We start from the raw sequence: 18,633 nt of genomic DNA on the forward strand, positions 1-18,633 counted from the left end.
CACCAACGACAACCACCAACACCAACACCAACCACCACCACCACCACCACCGACAACAACAACCAAAAAAACTGCCATATGAGATTTTAGTCAAAGGGCTGCAGAGATGCCCCAGTGGTTAAGAGCACTGGCTGCTCGTCCAGAGGTCCTGGGTTTGATTCCCAGCATCTACATGGTGACTCACACCTGTCTGTAACTCCAGTTCCAGGGGATCTGTTGCCTGATTCTGACCTCCATGAGCACCAGGCATATATTTAGTATATAAACACCTACCCACATACGCAAAATATAAAACTAAAGGAAAACTTCTATCAAGGTGGAGGATGTAGCTCAATTGGCTAAGTGTTTGCCTCCTAGAACACCCACTGCACAAAGCGCTGGGTCCTGTCCTCAGCACTTTATAAACCATGCACGGCAATGCACAACCTATAACTCGGCACTTGGAAGGCAGAGGAAGGACAACCATGAATTCCAGGCCACAGAAACTTTTTTTTAAACAAACAAAAACCAGGGGAGGGATGATGGGGAGGTAGGGATGTGGTTCTGTGGCAGATCACTTGCTTAGCACGTATAAGCCCCTGGATTCGGGGGCTGGCGAGATGGCTGAGTGAGTAAGAGTACCGACTGCTCTTCCAAAGGTCCTGAGTTCAAATCCCAGCAACCACATGGTGGTTCACAACCACCAGTAATGAGCCCTGATGACCTTTTCTGGTGTGTCTGAAGACAACTACAGTGTGTTTACATATAATAAAGAAATAAAATCTTTAAAAAAAAAAAGTCCCTGGATTTGACCTCCATTACCACAGAACAACAGAACCACATATGCCCTTCACTCCCCAACCCCCCAAAAGTTTGCAATAATGAAACCTACAACAAACACTTATTACTGGGGCATGGGAGATGATCCACAGGTGCATGTGATCAAGCATGATGATCTGAGTTCCATCCCCAAGTCCCATATGGGGGAAAGAAGAGAAACAACTCTCACCGGTTGTACTCTCACCTTGGGCATGAGCCCATTGGCTCAAAAGTAAATAAAACACTAGAAACTTAAGTAGCAAAAGACAAGGAGAACTGGGACTACCTTAATGGTGGCTCCTAATTGCTCTTCTAGTCAGTGCCCTACGCAGGAAAAACAAACAAAAGTTGGAAGAAGAATGGGACAGGAAGAAACAAGTGAATCATCATTTGATTGCCAAACAGTAAGCTACAAAGAATCTAGTAAGAGATGAGTCTGGATACAAAATACATTTAAAAGGGCAACTGTGCATTATTGTACTCACAAGTATCATTCAAGAGCTGAGAAAGTATTTGTTTGTTTGTTTTGTTTTTTCCTGACAGGGTTTCTCTGTATAGCCCCGTCTGTCCTGGAATTCACTCTGTAGATCAGGCTGGCTGTGAACTCAGAGGCCACCTGTCTTTGCCCCCCCCCCCCCCAAGGGCTGGAATCAAAGGAGTGTACCACCACATCCAGCTGAGAGATGAGATTTTAAAAGGAGGCACTGGGCTGGAAGATGGCTCTGTGGGTAAAGGAGTTTGCCACCAAATCTAACAACCTAAGTTTGATCCTGCAACCCACATAGTGGAAGGAAGGGACTCCTGCAAATTGTCCTCTGACCTATCACATGTATGTCCATACCATACACACCCACCACATACACACACATACAAATTAAATAAATGTTATTTTTAAAAGCTATTTTGAGCCTGGAGAACTGGCTCAGTGGTTAAGAATGATGACTGTTCTTTCAGAAGATCCGGGTTCAATTCCCAGCACCTTACATGGTGGCTCGCAACTGTAACTCCAATTCCCGGGGAAACAAATGCCCTCTCCTGGTCTCCACAGATCCCAGCATGCATGTGGTACACAGAAATAGATACAGAAAAACACCATATACGTAAAATAGAAATAAAAAGACATCTTACTATCTACATATACAAATATGTCAAAATCCAAACACATCTAAACTCTTGAGCCACTTCTGGTACAAGCATTTGGTAAGTCAGTCTGTGCTTACAGTGGAAGGATGGTGTGCCAAGTACTAAATCTCAAAAGATGTATTAACTCTTTAAATATTATATCCTTATTAAAGGCCAGAGTAAAGGGCTGAGAAGATAGCTCAGTTGGCAAAGTGCTTGCCCTGAAACCATAGGACATGAGTTCAATTCCCAGAACCCACATTGCAAAACCCCAGATTGCCTGGGCAGCAGTGGTGCATGCCTTTAATCCCAGCACTTAGCAGGCAGAGGCAGGCAGATCTCTGAGTTCAAGGCCAGCCTGGTCTACAGAGTGAGTTCTAGGACAGTCAGAGCTGCACAAAGAAACCCTGTCTTGAAAAACCAATAAAGGAAGGAAGGAAGGAAGGAAGGAAGGAAGGAAGGAAGGAAAGAAAGAAAGGAAGGAAGGAAGGAAGGTAGGAAAGTAAGCAAGAAAGCAAGAAAAAGAAGATTGAGACAGGAGAGTCAGAAGTACAAGGTTGGGGCTGGAGAGATGGCTCAGCGGTTAAGAGCACTGACTGCTCTTCCAGAGGTCCTGAGTTCAAGTCCCAGCAACCACATGGTGGCTTACAACCATCTGTAATGGGATCTGATGCCCTCTTCTGGTGTGTCTGAAAACAGCTACAGTGTACTCATGTACATAAAATAAATAAATCTAAAAAAAGAAGAAAAGAAGAAGTACAAGGTCATCCTTGACTGCAAACTGAGTTCTAGTTAAATTTGAGTCTTAGGGAACTTGGGCGACATGACTCTGTCTCCCTTCCTCTGGGGGCGGAGCTAAATGGGGCTAGAAAGACTGTTCACAATGTGCATACTGCTCCTCAGAGGACTGGGGTTAGATTCCCAGCATCCATTTGGTGACTCACAAATTTCTGTAAGTCCAATTCTAGGCATCTGATGCCTTCTTTTGACCTTCATGGGTCCCAGGAATGCATGTAGTGCACAGACATACATGTGGACAAAATACCTATATATATATAAAATAAAACAAATAAATTTAAATCTTAAAAAAATTGCAAAGACACTCCTTTTTTTTTCAATGTTTATAGCTGTATTATATTATATTATGTCATATTATATTATAGCTGCCAATGGTACAAATCAGACATCTGATCAACATCAACAGACAAATGGATAAGTAAATTTGAGCAAAGACACTCCTAAAGAAGGAATCCACCTTGTCTAATAACAGGACTTCTTATAAATCCATAACAATGCCGGGCAGCGGTGGCATAAGCCTTTAATCCCAGCACTCAAGAGGCAGAAGCAGGTGGATATCTAAGTTGGAGGTCTACAGAGTGAGTTCCAGGACAGCCAAGGATATATAGAGAAACCTTGTCTTGAAAACTCCAAACAAACAAATAAATATATGCATAACAATTACATCAGTGAGCAATTGGCAGAAGTTTAGCCCCGGGCCTGAAATACCCGCAAGACACAGGAACTGCTCACTGGCCACAGAGGGAGGCACAGGCCTCTCAGCTGTGGTACAAGAAACTGGTTCTTACAGGTTTAGAGGAGAGCCCAGCACAGGGGGCCTCAGGCAGGAGCCCAGCACAGCAGTGAATCGCCCGGTCAATGCCACCAGCAAGGAAAGGGCAGCTTGGCAACCAATCCCTGAGAGGAGGAGGGAGGTGACATGGGGGAGAAGGCCACACGTTTTAAGATGGGATTTTTCCATAAGGACACAGGATGAGAGGAGAGCTAAAGAAGCAAAGTGCTTTCAGGGAAGAGAGAACAGGATCTGGGGATGATAGACCTCCCCAGCAGCGGGGACACTTCTGCCACTGTCCCAAGTGAGGAACCAGTGCAGACACAGGAACACACACGTGCATCTGAGACAGACAGGGGAGGCATGGAAGGGGACTTGAGGTGTCCTGTGCAATGACGTGTCTCTCTCTCTCTCCCCCCTCTTCTCTTCCCCCTTTCACTCCTCCCTCTTCCTCTCTTTTCTAATAGGGCCTCATGCAGCCCAGGCTGGTCTCAAACTTGCTAGACAGCCAAAGCTGGCTTCACCTCCTGAGCCTCCTTCCTCTACCTCCCAAGCACTGGAATGACAGGCATGAGCTGTCACAGGAGGCCCAGTTTCTTGAGGTGCAAGGTCTCTAGTGGCAGCAGAGAGAGAATAAGAGAAAGTGCTTATTAGAGGTTTGTGGCTGTGAATTTACAAGAAAAGCAGCCTCTGTTGTGTGATTTCTCTCCAGCTATAGTTAGTGGTTCAGAGTCAGTAGAAAGCTGGGTTCAGTGGAGATTGCGGTTGTGCTGGGTGACAGAGGGAGAAACCAGGCAAGCAGATGTTTGCAAGGTCAAGATGAAAACACAGAGGGCTGGCAGGATGGCTCAGTGAATAAAGGCACTTGCCAGCAAGTCTCACAACCTCAGTTTTATCTCTAGGACCTACATGGTGGAAGGTGAGAACCAGCCCTAAAAATTGCCCTTTGACCTCCACATGCACACACTGTGGCATGTGCACACATGCGCATGCACATCCCTAAGATATATAAATGTAACACTTTAAAAAATGTTAAAATGACGATTTGTGCCTCGATAATGGGACTGGGGCTGTAGCTCAACTGGTAGAGGGCCTTTCTAGCAGCTGCAAAGCCCCGGGTTCCATCCCTAGTACCACATAAACCAGGTGTTGTAATGGCCACCAGTAATCCCAACACTCTGGAAGCAGAGGCAGGAGGATCAGAAGTTCAAAGTCATCCTTGGCTACATAAGTTCAAGATTAGCTTAGGCTACATGAAACCCTGACTCAAAAAAAAAATTTTTTTTTTAAAAAATCAAAACAAACCAAAACAGCAATAACAAGAGAGAAACAGAGGGAGAGACAGAGACAGAGAAACACATAAAGAGAGAGCAAAATGAGAGAGTAATTAAAATGGGAGTCAGCAGAGTCAGTTAATTCCATGGGACTGAGGCCTCGGTAGGGGCAGATGTATTCCCAGGGAAGTGAGTAGTGACCAGGCCCAGAATACTCTTTGGTGGGGCAGGGTAGAGCTGGAGTAGAGAAAAAGGTTGATGTCAGGGAGCTGTGTGTGTGTGTTTGGGAGGGGGACACAGAGAAGCCATTCCACAATAGCTGTGACAGTCCCCGTTTGTGAGAGGGGAAGGTAAGAAGACAGGCAGTCCGTGGGTAAGAAGGCGCTGGGAATGAGGAGTCACCAGCAGGTATTTGGATAACAAGCTTTTCTTACCCAGGTTCCAGACAGTCTAGCATGTCCCTTTATTACCATCCTTAAAGATGGTAATTTAAGGAACATCCGAACATGACTATCTGTCTCCCAAGGGACAGAAAGGCTCAGCCAGGTGGCCCTGCTCACACCCCGCCCTGTCCCCACCTACTCACCGGGATAGTTCCTGCAGCCTCCGGCAGTGCTTCCCCGGCGCCAGGTGCCCTCGTAAAATGTGGTGTTCCAATTCCGGAGGGTCCTGCTCTTGAGGGCATCAGGTGTAAGGTTGCAGATTTCCAGTTTGGTGAACTCACGTATGAAGTCTCGGAAGGACATCCTGAGGGCCCAAGGGCAGAGGTGAACCACAGTCCTCCATCATGAACTGGGTTTTAGGGGAGCAAGTGGAGAAAAAAGCGTTGCTTACCAGAACTCCCCATCCTCCATCTTGACCCTCAGCTGCTCTCGTTCATAGGGGTCCACTTTGTTCCACTCATAGGAGCTGTGGGAAGCAGGTACTGCCAGGGTTGGACACCACTGACCTATCTAACTTGTCCCTGGGTCCTGTCCAACCTGGCCTGTTTCCAGAGCCCAGATCAGTAGGCTTTCTCTAGGGCCACCCTCTTGAGGTCCTTTATGGATCCCTATTTAAGGGTCCCTCTTCTTTTGGGGACAGGGTCTCACTATGTAGCTCTGGCTGGATTTGAACTCACGGAGATGCACCTGAAAGCTTGGATTAAAAGCCTAGCCAATTTTTATTTTTTAAATTGTGTATGTGTGTGTGTGTGTGTGCTTGTGGAGGCTATGAGAGGGTGTTAGATCCCCTGCAGTTGTAGTTACTCTGGGTTACGAGCCTCCTAACGTGGGTTCTGGTACCCAAACTCAGGTCCTTTCTGTAAACCAGGACAAGCTCCTAACTGCTGGGCCACTTTTTCCCAGGCACCACCATACTTTCTGTTTTTGTTCTTGTTTTTTTTGTTTTTTGCTTTTTTCCATTTTTTGGATTCAGGGCCCTGCTCTTTAATGGCCCTGGCTGGCCTGGAACTTTGTACATAGATCAGGCTGATCTCAAACTCACAAAGATCTGCCTATCTCTGCTGAGATTAAAGGTAGATACCATCACATTCCTACCTCCTTTAAGCCTAGGTTGAGCTGGAACTCACTGTGAAGCCCAGGCTGACCCCAGATTTGTATTGATCTTCCTGCCTCAGCTTCCTGAACACTGCAATTACAAGCAGAAACTACTACATCCAGCCAGGGTTATGTTTTATCAAGGTCAAGTCAGATGACCTGGGTGTATCCACAGGCTGCCCCAGTGCCCACAGCCTAGGTGAGCTCTGTCAGGACAAACTCCCAAGATATGACCCCTTTACTCAACTCTGAGTCCACATCCAGACTGCTGGGGCCCAGGAAGAAATGCCAAGGACATCTCCAGACTTCCCGCAAACCTCCCTAACTAGCGCCCACTGTTCCATGGCTTACCTGTCACTCCATGGTCCTTTCCACTCCACTTCACCCCAGGGGTTCCGCATCCGGATTAGGTTCACCCGCTGGCCCTGGTAAGTCACCTGTTCCCCAGATGGTGCATCAGTGTCATGACCTTGGACATCCCTTCCCAGACCTCTGTCTTTACAACCTCACCCTGCTTCCTAGCCAGCAACACCAGGACCACATAGTCCATACACCCTAAGCCAGTCCTCCAGGAATTTACAACCCAGTGAGGCAGCTGTGCAAATGAACTGGAGTCACTAGGCATAGGCGTCAATGTGTACCACAGGATGATTATCCCAGAAGGTCAAAAAAAAAAGAGAAATTACTTCCCATGGCCCAGGTTAGATGCCAGGGAGGCATAGAAGTAGGAACCACACTGCAGGGCAGGTCCAACCCAGGGAAATACCTGCTTGGCATCCGTCACAGAGTATGCATGGCCTCTCACCAGGTTCTTAAAAGTGATTGCCTCCAAATCACGGATATCAGAGATCTACAGAAGGAAACACGCACACACGGTCAGAAGATGAAGTACCATCCATGCTTCGAGTGTATGTGAGGCTCAGGCCATACCCCTTGCCCCCTGGCACACACAACCCCCACAAAAGCTTATGGGAGAAACTGTTAGAGATTCCTTTCCTGTTACACACAAATATTGTTCCTCCTGGGGAGCAGGGCAGAGTCTAGATATCTCACCGATTCTCTCACTATGCTGTTGCTGGCTAGGGCTGGCCATATTGTGAATGTGCATACACACACTTATAATCAAGTCCTGCACCCCACACCCCTCCACCCAAGAGGGACTCAGTGAGGGGACAAACGGGGGTGGGGGGAGAGAAGGACAGATCCAGTGGGGCTAAACTTGCAGAGTCATATAGCCCTTTAAAAAAAAAGTTTAATTTAGGGGCTGGAGAGATGACTAAGTTAAGAACATTGGCTGCTCTTCCAGAGGATCTGAGTTCAATTCCCAGCACCCACATGGCAGCACACAATGGTCTGTCTGTAACTCCAGTTTCAGAGGACCCAACACCATCACACAGACATGTGTGCAGTTGAAACACCAACCAATGCTCATAAAATAAAAATAAGTAAGTTATTTTAAAAATTTCTTTTCTAGCCGGGCGGTGGTGGCACACACCTTTAATCCCAGCACTTGGGAGGCAGAGGCAGGTGGATTTCTGAGTTTGAGGCCAGCCTGGTCTACAAAGTGAGTTCCAGGACAGCCAGGGCTGGCTACTCAGAGAAACCCTGTCTGGAAAAACCAAAAAAAAAAAAATTTCTTTTCTAGTTGACTCTCTCTCTCTGTATGTGACTCTGGGTTGCTGCATGTGAGTGCAAAAGCACATCGCAGCCAGAGCCATCAGATCCTCCTGGAGTGGACGTCACAGGCAAGTCCTGAGTTATCTGATGTAGGTGCTGGGAACCAAACTTGGGTCTTCTTCAAGAGCAGTACATGCTCTTAACCACTAAGCCATCTCTCCAATCCTAAGGTGTCATAGCATGACATTGCCATTCACAAAGTTCACACTTGGGAATGGCTCAGTCAATTCACAGATTTTTAAATCTCAATGTTTTAAGTAAGATTCCGAGCTTTTGTGTTGGGCTCCATAGCAGCGTGTGGCCAAGGATACCCATGATTCTGGTGTGAAATGACCAAGGAGGGAACTAGGGAGGGCTAGAAGTGGCTGTGGGAATTGCAGGCGGACAACGGTAAGCAAAGAGAAAGGAAAGGAGGAGGAGCCAGGCATGGGTGAAGTCCGAGAATAAGAAAGAGATTGCATCAGAAGACTGAAGCACTGGACTGTGATAGCCTCAGAACTCAGGAAGGTCATAAGAATGAAGGGCCTTGCTAATCTACTCTGTATTGCTCCAATTTTAGTATATGTGCTGCCTGCAGAAATGGCTCAATGTTAAGAGCACTGGCTGCTCTCCCAGAGGACCTAGGTTCAATTCCCAGCACCCACATGGCAGCATACAACTGTCTGTAACTCCAGTTACAGAGACTTGACACCTTCACACAGACATACATACAGGAAAAGCACCAATGCACATTAAATAAAAACAAACAAGAATGAGAAGGGGAGCTGGAGGAAGCTGGGGAACAAGCTGGGGCACAGCGGGAGGCCAGAGGTTTGAAGGAAGAAGTGGGGGACAGGGAGTACACCTGGAGGTAGAAGATAGGGAGGAGGTGATGGGCGGGGCTCATCCGCAGCCGGAAATGAGGTGAGAGGGGGTGTGTCTTAGGATGAACAAGCGCTGAAGATGAGATTAGGATTTGTCAGAGGAACTTGGATATCACTCACATTAATGGAGCAGCCCAGCAAGGAGCCTCGTTCCAGGGCCTTTAGAATGATCTGGTAGAGGTCACTTGGTGCCTTCTGCAGATCGTACCACTCAGTGACCCCACCGGTAAAGTCCTCGAAGGCCTCTGAGGTGCTGCCTCCCGAAAGGGCCTCGTAGCTGCCATTCACTCTGTGGGCAGCTCCAGGTCAGTTAGTAGCATCATCAAGCAGGACCAGGTGAGAGGGTGGGGAGCAACCCTTCCACCCCTGGAGACTGAAGGCATGCCCTGGGGATCCTACTCACTTAGCATAGGCTTTCTCAAGCAGAGCACTCCAGAACTCATTGCCTTGGGCAGAGTGCACAAACACCAGCTTCCCATCCTTGGTGGGCAGCAGGTCATCCACGACCACGTCTACCCACTCCCCGAACTGCCACAGCTGTGGGGAGGGACAAAGTGAGTGCCTGCTCTGGGGTCCCCCAGGCCTAACAGCTGGGCTTACTAAATGCATGAGTCTAGGTCCATATGCTGGGAACCTCTCTCTCTCTCTCTCTCTCTCTCTCTCTCTCTCTCTCTCTCTCTCTCACACACACACACACACACACACACACACACACATTCATAGAGGCACGCCTTTTGTCTACTAGAGTATATAGCCAATAGCCCTCCTCAGCCCCCGGGCACCACAACTAGACACCTAAAGGTGTCTTAGCACTTAGGAGGTGATCTCTATGAGTTCAAAGTCAACCCTGATCTACACCGTAAGTTCCAGGATAGCTAGGGCTACACGGAGAAACCCTGTCTTATAAAACCAAAAGAAGCTGGAAGAGGAGTAGATTGGAGATTTGAGGGAAGGGGGTACGGAAAAGAATGACAAGAGCTAACTAGGTGTGGGCACTCAGCATAGAGTAATAGCCGCCATTTCTTCTCGGCCAGGGCAGAGCGAGGTAGTAGGCCCTAATTAGGCAGAAGAAAGGAACCCAGAGATCCCTTAATCATCATGGTAGGAAGGTTCAACCAAGTCTTTTGGGGTGTCTCTCTTAACACCAGCTCCTGGAGAGTTCACTCATGTAACTTGAAAAGTGGGCTGTGTTGGAAACATCAGGAAAGGGTGGTTAAACGCCGTGCCTGTCTTCTCCCCTACACTCTGTCAGGCTTGCCAAAGCTGGGAAACTGGGAAAAGGGTGGACTGACACATGAAGATGGGGAAACTGAGGCTGGGGCTTCCCTTTCTCTGGGAAGCACAGCCTTACCTAGGAGAGCTGCAAGCTGAAAATACCTGCCTAGCCATTCACACATGACTGACCAGAGGTGGCACAGAGGCCAAATACCTTCCAGAGGGAGGGCTGCCCTCGCAGGGCGTGGCCCTGGCTATCTCGGCTTCACAGTGCTGTGGGCCATCCTTTCCCATCTCCCTAATGGCAGCTATGCCTCTGGCCCGGGGAGGGTGCAGGGACCTTCACCTGGAAATGAAAGATGCCAGCGTAGCCGTCCTGAAAGCTCTGGCCGTAGGGAACCACTCGGTGCAGAATAGTCTCGTTGAGGGTGATGGAGGCAATGGCAGCCAGGAGCCAACAGTCCCCTGGGATAGGAAAGGCCCTCGTCAGGCTTGCTTTTTGGATCTACCCAGGGGAGGGAGGTGCTGTGTATGTGGGATGCCGGGGACCACCAGGATTCCCTGGGTACCCTTCATCTCCCCTCGGCTTACAGAAAAGACCCAGGAATCTGGGCGAACCAGCACCTATGCTGATAGGCAAAGCCTGTCTGGGCCTGCAGGAGGGAGGAGTTGGGGCAGTGCCCAATGGAACGGGAACGGGGAACTACAATGGGGGAAACGCCCAGAACCCCACCCCTGGGGGCTTACCCAGTGCTCCCTGGCAGATGTCTGTTCGAGTGGCTCCATCCACGATGAACTGGGGGTTTGACATCAGTTCCTACAAGACCCACAGTCATGTTGCTGGGCCAGTCCCTCCTAGAAACTGGCACCCAGACACCACTAATAATGGGGGCCCCACCCCCATTGCCCACCATCATCAGAACCAAGTTCCACCCAGAGCGGCCCTCTTACCGTAGGACGCTTCCATTTGATGCCATAGGTTTTAGAGGAATGGGGACCCAGTTCCTTGAAGCCCAGGCTATGAGAAACTGGAGGGAAGGCCTCATCTTGGAAGAGGACCCCATTCTGCAGGCATCTCGCCCGCAGCTTTTCATAATCCTGGCCCAGATACTTGATGGCGTTTTCATGGCGGCCCAAGCCCAGCTCCTTGTCCCGTTGCTTCTGCACTTGGGCTGACACCCCGGTACAGTACACAGGTGTGATTAACTCCTCTGCCATCCTGGGGAACACATGGGCCTGGTAGAAATTCAGGCCTTCCCTGGGGTGTGCTTACAACTGCTGCCTGCCAGCATTCTCCTGGACTCATTTCTCCCCAAACATGGGCCACTGCCCCCTTTACAAGGCCTGGGACTCTCAGCCGCCTTATTTGTTAGGCTCCCAGAATTTGGAAAAGGGTGTCCAACCTCTAGGTATCCCGATCACCACCTCTCTTTTCCCGATTCCTACAGTTCAGAGGTGACAGTTTGGTGTCAGCCATCCAGGCAAGGCAGTGTAGGGTGGAGGCAGCCGAGAGCAAAGGTACTCCAGGTAAGCTCTCTGACCCCGCTTGCCTGCCTGTAACCCCCCTCCACAGGCTGCCGAACATCTAGTTCACTTGCCACTTTCCTTGGCTTAGGAACTGAAAACTCCAGGCATTGATGTCCTTCCACAAGCTGAACATCAGAGCACTGGACACTGGCCTAGCTCCAGGCAGACAGGATGAGCTGAGCGCCTGGGCTGAACTGCTTCCTGACCCCCTACCCGGCTCGCAAGTATGCAGAAGACCTGAAACTGGGGCTGATCAGCGACAGCTCCCTAGCCCCAGAAGCAGTGGCCTGGGTCAGACAGTCGTAGTCTGGACACCCAAGTTCTTACCTGGGGAAGGGGAATTTAGGAGATTGTTGCGGTCCCTGGAGCTGGCTTCCTTGGTGGCAGCTCAGGGCAGGGCCCAACCAGGAAGAGCTCTCCTCCCTACCCTCCTCCCCGCCCTCCTCCACCGCCCCTCAGTCCTGGTCCCTCCCTCCCTCCCTGATCCTCCACCTACTCCTGAGGCTCTTACCCGACTCCCTTTAGGCTTTCCCTTATCTCCCCCGCAACACTTTTTACTATCTCTTACTTAGTGTGTCTTTCTGTCCCTCCCTTCCTCCGCAGGCTCTAAGCAAGCTCTGCGAGAGGACAAATTGGTAAAAGGCAGAGTTGTCTCCCGGGAGGAGCCGGTCGCCGGTCCGGGTGAGGAGGGTTGGACTGGGACAGAAGGGCACCGCCGGCCAGAGAGAGGGTAGGGCAAGGGGTATTTTTAACTAGGGCCGCAGCTCGAGTTGCAGAGCCGCCGGCCCCACCCTATGTCGCCCTCCGGGAAGGTACTGGGGACGATCCGGGCTCAGTGAGGCCGCCAACAGAGCCCTCGACCCGCCTCCTGCGCCCCCGCGTGCCTCTGGGTTGCAGCTGTCTTCCAGCCCAGCCGGCGCTCTGCGAAGCAGGGATTACCTCTGGCGGCCGCAACTGCTTGCTGGAGCTGCCCCTGGCTGGGTGAGAGTGGACTTCTGCCGGACACTAGACAAACGGTAGCCCCACCCCGACTGGTCCCTGCGGCAGACCCGCTGTAGGGCTGAGCCAGCTCCCCACCCCCTCACCTTAGGGCGCAGGCCTGCAGAGCTAGCACTCCGCCCTAGCGGTCTTTGCGCATTCCCTGCATGGCCTTAGATAAATCCGTGCCTCGATTTCCCCAACCATGCAGAAGAAAAAGAGGGACAATGACCTCAGCCAATCTTTGTGTAGCATCCTGGCCTTCTCTCTCAAGTTCTTGGTCTGCCCACCTGGGATCAGAGCCCTTGTGTGTGTGTGTGTGTGTGTGTGTGTGTGTGTGTGTGTGTGTGTGGTGGTGGTGGTGGGGTCACCTGGCCCGGGAGAGGACAGCAGAGATCCTGAACATCAGGGCAAGCCCACCCGGGACCTGCAGATTCCACTGGGCGCACTACAAGAGTTTGGAGCGCCAAGGATGCAGAAGGATTGGGGCGGTCCCAAGGCTCAGGGCTCTTTACAGTTATGGAGGTCACAGTATGGCCGATGCAGGCTATATAAGATGGGTAAGCATTCGTTGAATAGATGGTGCCTACCTTTCTTGGGATTCTAGGCACCTCGACACTCTAAAAGTTAAGAGCTGACTGCATCTGACTTTCCCACCTGGGCTTTGTGCTCAGCTGGGCACAAGATGATGAACTGCCTTCCTAGTTAATGGAGAGGAAGGGTTGGTCCACACACTTTTCCTGACTGAAGCCTGATCTAATGCAGGTGTCAGTAAAAGCTCAAACACAGTGACTACTGCGGAGTGGGGAGATGCGTGTGTCGGGCGGGTGGGGTAGGGTGGTGCCTGAAGAAAGCCTTGGTAGGTAGAGGAACTGAGGTGTAGCAGATGTTGCTTAATCCAGGGGGAAAAGAGGGGAGAGTGGCAGGGTTAGGCAGATTCAGGGGTTCAGATTCTTGTTTTATTTATGTGTGCGCATGCATGCAGGTAACCACAAGAGGGCAGAAGAGGGTTTCAGACCCTCACGAGCTGGAGTTACAGGCAATCAAGAGCTGACTGACATGAAGGCTGTGAACTGAACTCAGCACCTCAAGAAGAGCAGGGAGCGCTCTTCTCTCTGGCTCTTTTTCCTCCCTGACATAAGGGCTCCGGTAGCCTAAGCTGGCTTTGAACTCTATGTGTAGCTGAGACTGGCCTTCAGCTCCCAGTCCTCCTGCCTCCACCTCTCAACTGCTGTGATTACAGAATTCGCCTCTAAGCCCTGCTAGTTTAGATTTCATTCTATTGGAGGTGACTCAGACTTGTACAAGCAAAGACGGTTAAATAAGGGTGGGATGGAGGGGACAAGAAAAATGAGCAACCAGATCAAAGAATGTCGTAGCAGGGCAGTGGTGGCACAGGCCTTTATTCCCAGTACTCTGGAGGCAGAGGCAGGCTGATCTCTGTGAATTTGAAGCCAGCCTGGTCTACAGAGAGAGTTCCAGGACCACAAAAGGGGGCTACACAGAGAAACCCTGTCTTGAAAAACCAAAATAAATAAATAAACAAATAAATAAATAAAATTTAGTCTCTCTCTCTCACCCTCTTGTCTCTCCGATACTGCCCCCCACCCCCTCTCAATTAAACCTCTTTCACGTGGAAAAATAAAAATAAAAATAAAAAAATAAGTAAAATTTAAAAATACAGAGACAGAAAAGGATGGCTCAAGCCAAAAAGGTGTCAGGTGTCCCTTTTAGAGGGAACAGAACACTATTGATGACCCATGGTGTAGTACTATAAGGAAGGGGTGTTCTATGTGTTGGGGGTGCTGAGTAGGGATAGAGACGCCCCCTCAGAGAAAGCCCCCTCCTCCTCTCCTAGCCTTGCTTGACCTGGTGGCCCAGAGGCACTTACTCTTTGGAAGCCATGTGGACTCTACGTGCCACCACCTTGGTGCTCTCCCCATAGTCATTGTCACACCATTGACAAGATGGTCATTGAGGGCAGTGCCAGCCTCAGCATGAAAGGTGGAATATGGAGTCTCCTTTGAAGTTGCAGGACCAAACTGGTCCTTAGGGAATGCCCTCCAGACTGAGTCACTTTTTATTTTGAAACAAGGTTTTGAAAGAAGGCACATGTATAAGCCATGTTTCAGTGTCCATGTTACTGTTCTCTTTTTCTACAGTGTGTGTTCCAGGTATCAAACTCAGGTTGTCAAGTTCGGCATCAAGCACCTTTGCCCACTGAGCCGTCATACACACCTTCTTGAGAAAGTGGTGTCTTGAATGATTCTGAACCTTAGACTTTCTGGAAAAGATGGAAGGGGGGGAGACAAAATGGAGAGATAAGTGGTCAGCAGAAGGTGGAAGAAAGAGCTGGCTGAATGAATCACAGGATGTTTCCAAGGCCGGAAGTCATGGTGGATACAGGGCATGGCACTGTGTCTGTAAACCCCCAGATCAGCAACATTAAGGATGAACCTGATGGTGAACTGTGGACTTCAGGAAATAACATTGTGTCTATATTGCTTCAACAATTGTAACAAGCAGTGCACAAGAATGGACAATGGCAAGTTTCCTTAGTTTTTGAGATGCAGCCTTGTTGTGTAGTATAAACTCATCTTAAATTCATGGTTCTCCTGCAAGAGCAGCAAGACTGTGGTTCAGTTCTTGGAACCCACATGAGTACTTGCAACCGTCTGTAACTCCAGTTCTGGCACCCTCTACTGGCCTCTGTGAGAATTGCCCAAAATGGTGCACACACACACACACACACACACACACACACACAGACACACATGTACACATGTGCAAACAATCATAAACATAAAATGAAACAAATCTGTAAATAAATGGAGCTGGGGTTGTAGCTCAGTGGGGTAAAGCTCTTGCCTAGCATACACAAAGCAGAGATCTCCGCCTTAGGGTTTTATTGCTATGAAGAGACACCATAACCAAGGCAACTTTTTTTTAAAGATTTATTTATTTATTTATTTTATGTATATGAGTACACTGTAACTGTCTTTAGAAACACCAGAAGAGCATATCAGAGCCCATCACAGGTGGTTGTGAGCCACCATGTGGTTGCTGGGAATTGAACTCAGGACCACTGGAAGAACAGTCAGTGCTCTTAACCACTGAGCCATCTCTCCAGCCCCCCAAGGCAATGCTTATAAAGACAAACATTTCATGGGTACTGTCTTACAGGTTCAGAGGTTCAGTCCATTATAATCATGGTGGGAAGCATGGCAGCATCCAGCTGACTTGGTGCTAGAGGAGTCAAGAGTTCTACATCTTGATCTAAAAACAGCCAGAGCAGAGTTTGAGCAGTAGGAGATCTCAAAGCCCACCTACACCCTGTCTCCAACTGAAACTGCCTGCAGTTTCATGAACTGAGTTCTCTCAGGGGAGGGCACAAGGACCTGAAAGAGAATTCGAAATTCGAGAGAAATCATGAAGCCAAGTTGAGTTCCAATCAAGGCTTCAACTTTATTTAGAAAGGCCAGGATTTTTATAGTTACACCAAAGCGAAACCAAGTCTCTAGGTTACATGATATTTGCATAACATAAACACTGTAGAAAAGGTCAGGTGCCAAAGTCCCCAGCAAGTCAGAAGATCTTCAGGAGGTGGGGGTGGGCGTTGTCTTATCCGAGAACTTCCAGGCAGCTTCTTCAAAGAAGAACTGACGGTCTGCAGAGAGCTTTTGTCTTAGCTTCCCAGGTAGTAGCCTCCAAGCAGATACTGCCTGAGGTCCGATGGCTTAGCTGAGAGGGGAGGTAACTTCCAACAAGGCCACACCTCCCAATGGTGCACCTTCTCATGGGCCAAGTGCATTCAAACTACCATTCAAACCCTCCAACCAATAACCAGAATGGCTTAAACTGCTCTGGTACTTATATACCCTCTTTTTTTTTTTGTTTTTATAAAGGCTTATTTATTTTATTTATATGAGGACACTGATGCTGTCTTCAGACCAGACACATCAGAAGAGGGCATCAGATCCCATTACAGATGGTTGTGAGTCACCATGTGGTTGCTGGGAATTGAACTCAGGACTTCTGGAAGAGAAGTCGGTGCTCTTAAGTTGCTAAGCCTCTCTCCAGCCCCTTATATACCCTCTTAAGAGTCCCCAGAGTTCCAAATGTAAATTCTCTTCAGCTGGCAGAACCACATCCTTGCCAGAGGTCCCAGTTCCACCGATAGTTTTCATAGTGTAGAGCACACAGGTTAAAGGTTCCTTCACAGATCACTCTTTCCCCCTCAGCCGTCATCCACAAACAGGATGCCCAAGCAACAACAGCTTTCTTTTTTTTGTTTTTGGAGACAAGGTTTCTCTGTGTAGCCCTGGCTGTCCTGGAACTCACTGTGTAGACCAGGATGGCCTCGAACTCAGAAATTCACCTGCCTCTGCCTCCCAAGTGCTGGGATTAAAGGCGTGTGCCACCCAAGCAACAGCTTTCTGTTTACACTAATTGTTTCTGTCAAGTTGATACAAACCTAGTGTCTCGAGCACTTAGGGTGACCAGCCTATGGTTTCAGCTGGTGGACGCCCCCAGCAATTAGGACAGAAGACAAGGAGTCAGACGTGGTGCTAAAAGAGCTTTTATGCACTATATCAGGCTGTATCACACAAATTACACACCAAAATAACATAGCAATCACTAGTATCGCTAGCAGAACAATTTCAAACATTCTAACATCATGAGCTAAGGGATATACGACCTGTCTCCGCTCTCAGGCTCGGGCTCCGACGTCTTCTTGGGCGTTGGTTGTGTGCCTTATTGAGAGGTGGGAGGTGAGAGTCTGAGTCTGAACAGCGTGGATCCGTTCAGCAAGCAGTCTCGTCTCTGACTTGGTCGCTTCTGGTGGTTTTAAGCTCTTACTTATCTCTATCTATGTCTGCATGTTGGGCTTCGTGCATCACTCTGTCTTTATCTGAGGTTCCACTCTGGGTTACCGCCTTGCGGTGCTTATCCATTTCACACATTTACTTTCACTTTTATTCACTTGTCACTTAATATTCTATTTTAGCCTACCTGGCCTTCAGGCCTTACATGCTCCTTACACCTAGACAACTGGGAAGAGAGAATCTTAACTAAGAGAACGCTTGGGTGAGACTCTCCTGCAGGCGCTGGGAAGACTGTGGGGAGTAGAGGGAGGGAAACTGCCGTCAGGGTGTGCTGTATGGGAGAAAAGTAAATAAAAATCTTTTAAAAAGACTATCCCGTGGACAAGTCTGTGGGATATTGTCCTGATTAACGGTTGATGTGGGAGGGCTTAGCTCACCGTGGGCATGTGGGGGCCAGAGGTTGATGTAGAGAATCATTCTAAATCCTCTTCCAGCTTACCCACTGTGGCAGGGTCTCAGTCAAACCCAACGCTCACCAAATGGCTGGCTAGTCTCCTTAGGCATTTTGCTTTGGGGATCCCATCTCTGCCTCGCAAAACTGGAATTGTAGGCAAGCTAGCATGCTGGATCACTGAGAAGTTAAACTCTAGTCTTCTCAGCTTTGCATTTTAACTACTAAGTCATCTCTCCAGTCCCAAGATAGGGTTTTCTAAAACGAGCTGCCCTGGCCCTGTAACCTCATTAGTGTGCATTCCACATGCTTGCCTTGTGAATAAGCCAAGGACTTCTTTGAGGGACAGATTCTATCACACAGACAATTGAGTGTATTTTAGGAGATGTGTGTTAGGAACACAGTCAGAGGTTAACATATGTATACTATACTCATACATATATGTATATCGGATACACATAGATGTCTGTTTATATTTAGTTTTTTTTTTCTAGAGGACATCATAAGAAATTCATGAGGGACCACTGAGGTGATGCATTGGGTAAATTGCTGGGGCTGGAGAGATGACTCAGTGGTTAAGAGCACTGACTACTCTTCCAGATGGTCCTGAGTTCAAATCCCAGCAACCACAACCATCCCATCTGTAATGAAATCTGAGGCCCTGTTCTGGAGTGTCTGAAGACAGTTACAGTGTACTTACATATAATAACTAAATACATCTTTTTTTGTTTGTTTGTTTGTTTGTTTGTTTTGGTTTTTTTTTGGTTTTTTGTTTTTTGGTTTTTTTTTTTTTG

At 48.8% G+C, this 18,633-nt stretch overlaps 1 protein-coding gene and 1 long non-coding RNA gene across 5 annotated transcripts in view; one reads left to right on the forward strand and one right to left on the reverse strand.

Annotated features, from left to right (window-relative positions):
- Positions 1–12,656, reverse strand: part of Capn1 (calpain 1) — a 25,746-nt gene extending 13,090 nt beyond the window's left edge. Inside the window, exons 1-10 of one of the 4 annotated variants that reach the window (XM_031389386.1) lie at positions 12,524–12,656; positions 11,009–11,276; positions 10,805–10,874; positions 10,404–10,522; positions 9,246–9,379; positions 8,963–9,131; positions 7,069–7,152; positions 6,654–6,739; positions 5,599–5,673; positions 5,351–5,511 (exon numbers count right to left, since the gene is read on the reverse strand). In XM_031389386.1, coding sequence (XP_031245246.1) covers positions 5,351–5,511; positions 5,599–5,673; positions 6,654–6,739; positions 7,069–7,152; positions 8,963–9,131; positions 9,246–9,379; positions 10,404–10,522; positions 10,805–10,874; positions 11,009–11,275 — 1,165 coding nt within the window. In that variant the 5' untranslated portion in view covers position 11,276; positions 12,524–12,656. Of the gene's footprint in view, positions 1–5,350; positions 5,512–5,598; positions 5,674–6,653; positions 6,740–7,068; positions 7,153–8,962; positions 9,132–9,245; positions 9,380–10,403; positions 10,523–10,804; positions 10,875–11,008; positions 11,294–11,911; positions 12,040–12,152; positions 12,274–12,523 lie in introns of those variants that run through there. The other 3 variants (XM_031389387.1, XM_031389384.1, XM_031389385.1) reach the window with 3 other exon arrangements.
- Positions 12,425–15,188, forward strand: LOC116103426. Its single transcript, XR_004123473.1, has 2 exons — positions 12,425–12,565; positions 14,725–15,188. It is a non-coding gene; the product is annotated as an uncharacterized LOC116103426 (long non-coding RNA).
- The last annotated feature ends 3,445 nt before the right edge of the window (positions 15,189–18,633 follow it).

This window comes from Mastomys coucha, unplaced genomic scaffold, assembly GCF_008632895.1.
Source record: "Mastomys coucha isolate ucsf_1 unplaced genomic scaffold, UCSF_Mcou_1 pScaffold21, whole genome shotgun sequence".
Classification (NCBI taxonomy): Eukaryota; Metazoa; Chordata; class Mammalia; order Rodentia; family Muridae; genus Mastomys; species Mastomys coucha.